Below are 9,037 nucleotides of genomic sequence, written 5' to 3'. Positions count from 1 at the left end.
AATCACCACCTGTGTCCCAGGTCTAAATCAGTCCCTGATTTAGAGGGGACTCACCCACCTGGTGTCCCAGGTCTAAATCAGTCCGCTGATTAGAGGGGAATCACCCACTGGTGTCCCAGGTCTAAATCAGTCCCTGATTAGGGAATCACCCACCTGGTGTCCCAGGTCTAATCAGTCCTGATATAGAGGGGAATCACCCACCCTGGTGTCCCAGGTCTAAATCAGTCCCTGATTAGAGGGGAATACCCACCCTGGTGTCCAGGTCTAAATCAGTCCCTGATTAGAGGGGAATCACCCACCTGGTGCCCAGGTCTAAATCATGTCCCTGATTAGAGGGGAATCACCCATTCCCAGGTGCCAGGTCTAAATCAGATCCTGATTAGAGGGGAATCACGCCACCTGGTGTCCCAGGTCAAATCAGTCCTGATTAGAGGGGAATCACCCCACCGGTGGTGTCCCAGGTCTAAATCAGTCCCCTGATTAGAGGGGAATCACCCACCTGGTGTCCCAGGGTCTAAATCAGTCCCTGATTAGAGGGGAATCACCCACCTGGTGGTCCCAGGTAGTCCCGTTAACATTCAGTCCCTGATTAGAGGGGAATCACCCACCTGGGTCCCAGTGTCTAAATCAGTCCCTGATTAGAGTGGAATCACCCACCTGGTGTTCCCAGGTCTAAATCAGTCCCTGATTAGAGGGGAATCACCCACCTGGTGGTCCCCAGGTATTAAAATCACCTCCCTGATTAGAGGGAGGACGAATGAAGAAAACGGCAATGGAAAACTGTTTTCCCCGGACCAGAGTTGAGTTGAGGGGTATACACCGTCCAAAAAACACTTCCTTGCTGTTGTGTGTTGGTATGTTACCTAAGCTATCTGGGCTGTCGACAGAGAAGCACATGAGTTATAAACGTCAGTGTTGGGGTAGGAGAGAGGCTCAGTCTGTCATAGTCCTTCTTGTCCTGCTGTGTCCCATAACGCTAACTCCACCGGGGGAGGGGAGGGGAGGGGAGGGGAGAGGGAGAGAGGGAGGAGGAAGAAGAGAGGAGGGGGGGGAGGAGGGAGGGAGGGAGGGAGGGAGGGAGGGAGGGAGGGAGGAGGGAGGGAGGGGAGGAGAGAGGGAGGGAGGGAGGGGAGCGGAGGGAGGGGAGAGAGAGGGAGAGGGAGGGAGGGAGGGAGAGGAGGGAGGGGAGGGAGGGGAGGGAGGGGAGGGGAGGGAGAGGAAGGGGAGGGAGGTAAATAGTAGAATTACAAGGTGACCATTTCTAAACTGGGTGTTACATCATCAGTTCCTCCTTGTCATGTCAGTCATTACCAGACCTTAGAGAGATAATTATAACTTGTCAGAAAACATCCAGATCGAACTGCCCGTGTCAGCTAACGTTTCATAGTAATGTTTGAGTCACATCAATACCATCACGAATAACATTAAAACATTGGCAAACGTATACAACTGCAGGAATGAGCTTTAAACCTGCAAAATGTTCTCTCCGCGAACAAGAACGGGTGTGAACAGTGCTTCTGCCCACAGAACTTGCGTCTGTGACGGGCTGATTTAGCAGACACTATTATCCAGGCAAGTTAGTGCATTCATCTGCAGATAGCTAGGTGGACAACCACATCTCTCAGTCACAGTCAGTACATTCATCTGCAGATAGCTAGGTGGACAACCACATATCTCTCAGTCACAGTCATACATTCATCTGCAGATAGCTAGGTGGGAACAACCACATATCACAGTCATATCAGTACATTCATCTGCAGATACTAGGTGGGACAACCACATATCTCTCTCTAGGGGGAGGGGGGGGGGGGAGAGGTGGAAGAGAGAGAGAGGGGAGGTGGAAAGGAGAGAGAAAGAGAGAGAGGGGCAATAGAGATGAACACATATTATACCACTGCATCCATCTTTGTTTCCGTTTAGCCTGCATAGTGATACCCTGGTTTTAGGCTACTTCACAAAGTTAGCTCAGGGTTTCTTGTTCCTGGGATTATTTTGTTTCTAGCCCTTAACTATTACACCTGATACAGATGATGTGTGTGTTCATATTGACCAGATCATTTTGTTCATGGGCGGGAAGGGTAGCCTAGCGTTTTAAGAACGTAGGGCCAGTAACTGAAAGGTTGCTGGTTCGAATCACCAAGTCAACTGTGTGAAAAATCTCTATTTGCCCATGAGCAAGGTACTTAACCATTAGTCGCTCTGGATAACACAGCGTCTGCTAAGTGACGAAAGAAATAAATGTTGACATGAATGAAATACAGTGTTCTTTCATATGACCAAGGAATGACAGCTTCATTTCATAAGGATACATATTTTAGATAATTACTGTATCTAGCTAGCTAACATTGCCTTGGCCGGCTAATGTTATTAGCTAGCTAATTAGCTAATAAACTAGACAGCAAATACAAAAGTAACCACGAACAATTAGGTAAACACATTATTAGTGAGAAACCTTATGCGTGTGTATTTGTATATATTTCTTGTAAATCGTTGCCAGTTTAGTTTGGTAATTTGCTAGTTAGCTAGAAAAAGGCTGTACTGTAAGGATACGCCTGACGCCCAAACCAATAATTCATTTCAGAATGTATACACATTTGTTTAAGGTTAGGAGTTAGTGATTGCTAGTTGGTTTAAGCGTCAGCTGTGTCCTTATATTCTTTCCCAGTTAGATAGCCAGCTAGCTTATGCGACAACAAGTTAGCTAGCTAACGTTAGTGTTTGGTTGTCAATACTTTGAGCTCCATTTGCGATTTAAAAAGACATGGCTACAGATTTCATACGTGTTTTAGTTATATATAATCATCAATATACGGTATGTCACACAACTGTATTAGATAAAGATAGTTAAAAAAAGGAATAGTTAGATTAAAGTTATGCTACCGTTTGTTAGCTCTGTTTCGGTTGTCGCCGCTTCTCTTCCGGTCCGACCTGAAATCCCCGCCCACTTTGAACTGCCACGCACTGGCAGCATATAGAGACCTAGACAGGACTAGATCCACAGATCTATCTTAAAATGTCTACAAATCAACAACAACAAAAAAATCTAATTGGAAAGAAACAGTGAAAAGATTACATCATACCAACCCACCGGTTTTGATTTGATTTGCACTTTACAAGAAATAGCAAAACACAAATAATATCCACAATGAATCAAATAAAGTAAAGAAGACAAAGAGTAAAAACAATATTTGATAAAGAAAATATAATTTAAATACAATTGTGAAGACTAATTTCAGAAGTTGATCTAACAACCCCGCCCCCAGGCTTAATCACCTTTCTCCTCTCTCAGTCCCAGACTCAGTCTCAAACCTCAAGTAGTCTACAGTCAGACCAGTTGGTTGAGATGCTGGTTGCTTGGTTACAACATCGGAGTCGGGAGTCAGGATGAGACAGACAGGTAGGCGGCGTTTCTCAGCCATTCGAAATCATGAATCAGCATCATTTTTTTATGGATATTTACAAAGAACTATCAATAAAAAACAGGTCAGGTGCAGTTAGTTTGAAGTCTTTCCAGCTTCAGTTTTAAGTGATTGTGTTAGCTGTGTTGTTGGCTAGCTCCTCTGAACAACAGTATCCTGATGAGAGAGTACATTTTCTACTCCAGGTGAAATCACGCCTCATTAGCACATTGTTATGGATAAATGTCACTAGAAAACACCTTAATCAAATGCAAATGCAGCTACTTTGTTGTTATTCTGTCTGCACTGTTTGACGTGACTGTAAATTAGCCTTAGTTGGCTGGCTAGCAAGCAAGGGATAAGAAAGTTGCCAGGGTGGAGCCCATAGACACAGAGCAAAAAGACTGAACGACTGGGTCACGTCTCTAGCAACCGAACCAATAGAATGAACGACCAGCCGGTTTGGGTAAGTGTAACAGTTTAACTTTACGTCCGTCCCCTCGTGCGAACCAGGGACCCTCTGCACACATCAACAACAGTCACCCACGAAGCGTCGTTACCCATCGCTCCACAAAGGCCGCGGCCCTTGCAGAGCAAGGNGCGAACCAGGGACCCTCTGCACACATCAACAACAGTCACCCACGAAGCGTCGTTACCCATCGCTCCACAAAGGCCGCGGCCCTTGCAGAGCAAGGGGAAACACTACTTCTAGGTCTCAGAGCAAGTGACATCACCGATTGAAAGGCTATTAGCGCGCACCACCACTAACTAGCTAGCCATTTCACATCCGTTACACTCACCCCCCTTTCGACCTCGTCCTTTTCCGCAGCAGCCAGTGATCCGGGTCACGGCACCAATGTAACAGTTTAACTTTACGTCCGTCCCCTCGCCCCGACCCGGTCGCGAACCAGGGACCCTCTGCACACATCAACAACAGTCACCCACGAAGCATCGTTACCCATCGCTCCACAAAAGCCGCGGCCCTTGGGGAACCACTACTTCAAGGTCTCAGAGCAAGTGACGTCACCGATTGAAAGGCTATTAGCGCGCACCACCGCTAACTAGATAGCCATTTCACATCCGTTACATAAGCAACCTTAGATTTGTGTCGGATTATATCTTGTCAAAATAACTTTTTTAATGAAAATATGTCTATCATTATTTGAATACGTTTGTAACCAGTATAAATGTGATCATGCTCTCAAAGCCGGTGTTTTGGGACGGGTTGCCGGGCCTCGACTTCATCTCGGGCCTAACAACACCCAAATATCCTCCAAACACGGCTTGTCGGGCATTATCACTTAAACAAGAGAGAGGCTTTTGGCACGATCGCATCGGCCATCACTGTCGAGTGAGCTGCGCATCATTGGCCATTTTTAGTACTGTAATTTCCTCTTCATACTGTAGCCTACAATTTGTGCGTTCCACACACACCTTGGCCTAGGTTATTGATGGATTCAAGACAAGGTCATTTTTATTGATCTCAGTTTGTCAGTGTCAATTTAGCCTGTCATTTAGATCATTTGCGCGGTATTAAAAAAGATTGTGCCAGTCTCCAGTCATGTAAAATGACTTAAAATAGCATTACATTATTTTATAAAAGGACACAGGATTCAAGGCTACTAAAAATGTTCCCCGTGTGTGCAACTTCTGTAAGTACCTCAACTCTGCTGCTCTATGTCACTAAGCAAAATTACATGCTTTATTACTGAATATAAAGGGCATTTTAAAATCTCATGCGTTCTGGTACCTCAGAGCTCCCCAGGTCACCCCCCAGGTCACCTCCATCTCCCCAGGTCACCCTACTCTCCCCAAGTCACCCTCCTCTCCCCAGGTCACCCTCCTCTTACCTGCCATTAGCAACCGGCTGTTAGCAAGTACTTAAAGGCTTGTAAGTAAGCATTTCACTGTAAGGTCTACCTACACCTGTTGTATTCCGCACATGTGACAAATAAAATTAGATTTATTTGGTAGGCTACTAATGACCATCAGAGGCATCAGAGGACAGTTTTGGAGAAGCCTAGTTACTGTGACTAAACTGCCACGTGTTATTTGACTGAGGTCATGTGTCTCCTGATTGCCGTGTGGCGGCAACATGGTCACCATAACAGCCCTACCGTGAGAAATGTTTTCACGCAAAACAGAATGGCATTTTATGTAGGCATAGACACTTACAATGCATTTCAGACATCTCCAAGATCCTACAGGGTTGAAGTTCAATGTTCTCATTCAATTGTGTAGTCGTAGTGGAGGGTAGACTACAGCAGTACTGTAGTCCTAGCGGAGGGTAGACTACCAGCAGTACTGTAGTCCTAGCGGAGGGTAGACTACCAGCAGTACTGTAGTCCTAGCGGAGGTAGACTACCAGCAGTACTGTAGTCCTAGCGGAGGGTAGACTACCGGCAGTACTGTAGTCCTAGTGGAGGGTAGACTACCGGCAGTACTGTAGTCCTAGTGGAGGGTAGACTACCGGCAGTACTGTATCCTAGTGGAGGGTAGACTACCGGTAGTACTGGAGTCCTAGTGGAGGGTAGACTACGCAGTACTGTAGTCCTATTGGAGGTAGACTACCGGCAGTACTGTAGTCCTAGTGGAGGGTAGACTACCGGCAGTACTGTAGTCCTAGTGGAGGGTAGACTACCGGCAGTACTGTAGTCCTAGTGGAGGGTAGACTACCGCAGTACTGTAGTCCTAGGGGAGGTAGACTACCGGCAGTACTGTAGTCCTAGTGGAGGGTAGACACCGGCAGTACTGTAGTCCTAGTGGAGGTTAGACTACCGGCAGTACTGTAGTCCTAGTGGAGGGTAGACTACGCAGTACTGTAGTCCTAGTGGAGGTAGACTACCGGCAGTACTGTAGTCCTAGTGAGGGTAGACTACCGGCAGTACTGTAGTCCTAGTGGAGGGTAGACTACCGCAGTACTGTAGTCTAGTGGAGGTAGACTACCGGCAGTACTGTAGTCCTAGTGGAGGGTAGACTACGCTACTGTAGTCCTATGGAGGAGACTACCGGCAGCACTGTAGTCCTAGTGGAGGGTAGACTACCGGCAGCACTGTAGTCCTAGTGGAGGGTAGACTACGGCAGTACTGTAGTCCTAGTGGAGGGTAGACTACCGGCCAGTACTGTAGTCCTAGTGGAGGGTAGACTACCGGCAGTACTGTAGTCCTAGTGGAGGGTAGACTACCGGCAGTACTGTATCCTAGTGGAGGGTAGACTACCGCAGTACTGTAGTCCTAGTGGAGGTAGACTACCGGCAGTACTGTAGCCATGGAGGGTAGACTACCGGCAGTACTGTAGTCCTAGTGGAGGTAGACTACCAGCAGTACTGTAGTCCTAGTGGAGGGTAGACTACCAGCAGTACTGTAGTCCTGTGTAGGGTAGACTACCAGCAGTACTGTAGTCCTAGCGGAGGGTAGACTACCAGCAGTACTGTAGTCCTAGTGGAGGGTAGACACCGCAGTACTGTAGTCCTAGTGGAGGGTAGACTACCGGCAGTACTGTAGTCCTAGTGGAGGTAGACTACCGCAGTACTGTAGCCATAGTGCAGGGTAGACTACCGGCAGTACTGTAGTCCTAGTGGGGAGGTAGACTACCGGCAGTACCGTATAGTCCTAGTGGAGGTAGACTACCAGCAGTACTGTAGTCCTAGTGGAGGGTAGACTACCGGCAGTACTGTAGTCCTAGTGGAGGGTAGACTACCGGCAGTACTGTAGTCTAGTGGAGGGTAGACTACCGCAGTACTGTTAGTCCTAGTGGAGGGTAGACTACCAGCAGTACTGTAGTCCTAGTGGAGGGTAGACTACCAGCAGTACTGTAGTCCTAGTGGAGGGTAGACTACCAGCAGTACTGTAGTCCTAGTGGAGGGTAGACTACCAGCAGTACTGTAGTCCTAGTGAGGTAGACTACAGCGTACTAGTCCTAGTGGAGGGTAGACTACCAGCAGTACTGTAGTCCTAGCGGAGGGTAGACTATGACTACATGAAATATGCCTCTCTGCTGATTGGCAGTGTGATGTAATGGACATGAAGACTCTGGTTTGAGATATTTATAGGGATTTTTCTCTTAACTTTTCAGATTTTTTTCAAACAATCAGATCCAATGAATTGAGCAGGCTGTGCTGACATGCTAATAGCCAATCAGAGCCAATGAACTGAGCAGGCGGGGCTGACATGCTAATAGCCAATCAGATCCAATGAACTGAGCAGGTGGGGCTGACATCTAATAGCCAATCAGATCCAATGAACTGAGCAGCCTGGGCTGACATGCTAATAGCCAATCAGATCCAATGAACTGAGCAGGCTGGGCTGACATGCTAATAGCCAATCAGATCCAATGAACTGAGGCTGGGCTGGCATGCTAATAGCCAATCAGATCCAATGAACTGAGGCTGGGCTGACATGCTAATAGCCAATCAGATCCAATGAACTGAGGCTGGGCTGCCATGCTAATAGCCAATCAGATCCAATGAACTGAGGCTGGGCTGGCATGCTAATAGCCAATCAGATCCAATGAACTGAGCAGGCTGGGCTGACACGCTAATAGCCAATCAGATCCAATGAACTGAGGCTGGGCTGACATGCTAATAGCCTTCCTAGAAATGTATAAATATGAACATGCTTCTATAATATTGTGCTGTTATTATTTTTATTAATATAATATATATATTTTTGGTACGGTTTTCCATGTTATTTGATTAGTTCTCCTTAATTAAGAAGCACTCTCATATACATGCATTAGACTATGGCGTTTTGAATGTGTGAGTGAATGGTGTCAGTATTGAATTATGTTATCATGGGACTGCCTCCCCTCTGGCCAACGCCAATTGGCAGCCAGGGGTTTACCTTAGATGCAAAGGTGCGTCATGAGTCGGGGAGATGGTCTGATGGTCTTAGTGACAACAGACCTAGATATGGGGGAGGTTTTAGTGGGTGGAATATTAGGACAATTGGAGGTTTACCAAGTTGCAGCTACAGTATGCTTAACAGTGCAAATTATTATGGTACAGCTACGTTGACACTTAATCATCATTGTGCTTATTAATGGTTTCTTTGAGAAACTTTGAGGCAATTAAATATTTTCAGTGTAAACCACAGGGCTTGATGGTAAAACACCAGGCTTGATGGTAAAACCACCAGGGCTTGATGGTAAAACACCAGAGCTTGATGGTAAAACCCCAGGCTTGATGGTAAAAACCCAGGGCTTGATGGTAAAACCCCAGGGCTTGATGGTAAAACCACCAGGGCTTGATGGTAAAACCACCAGGGCTTGATGGTAAAACCACCATGATGGTTAAACACCAGGCTCGATGGTTAAACACCAGGGCTCGATGGTTAAACACCAGGGCTCGATGGTAAAACACCAGAGCTCGATGGTAAAACACCAGGGATTGATGGTAATACCCCAGGATTGATGTAAAAAACCCAGGGCTTGATGGTAAAACCCAGGCTTGATGGTAAAACCCCAGGCTTGATGGTAAAACCCCAGGGCTTGATGGAAAACCACAGGGCTTGATGGTAAAACCCCAGGGCTTGATGGTAAAACCCCAGGGCTCGATGGTAAAACACCAGGGCTCGATGGTAAAACCCCAGAGCTCGATGGTAAAAACCTCAGGGCTCGATGGTTAAACACCAGGCTCGATT

At 46.9% G+C, this 9,037-nt stretch overlaps 1 protein-coding gene across 1 annotated transcript in view; it reads right to left on the bottom strand.

Moving 5' to 3' along the window:
* Positions 1–987, bottom strand: part of LOC112074588 (rho-related GTP-binding protein RhoA-A-like) — an 8,353-nt gene extending 7,366 nt beyond the window's left edge. The window contains exon 1 of the mRNA XM_024141741.2: positions 864–987. Coding sequence (XP_023997509.1) covers positions 864–897 — 34 coding nt within the window. The 5' untranslated portion in view covers positions 898–987. The remainder of the gene's footprint in view (positions 1–863) is intronic.
* Positions 988–9,037: the final 8,050 nt, after the last annotated feature.

This window comes from Salvelinus sp. IW2-2015, unplaced genomic scaffold (genome assembly GCF_002910315.2).
Source record: "Salvelinus sp. IW2-2015 unplaced genomic scaffold, ASM291031v2 Un_scaffold2701, whole genome shotgun sequence".
Taxonomy (NCBI): Eukaryota; Metazoa; Chordata; class Actinopteri; order Salmoniformes; family Salmonidae; genus Salvelinus; species Salvelinus sp. IW2-2015.
The sequence above is the reverse complement of the archived record's forward strand: the minus strand, read 5'-3'. Positions and strand labels throughout refer to the sequence as shown.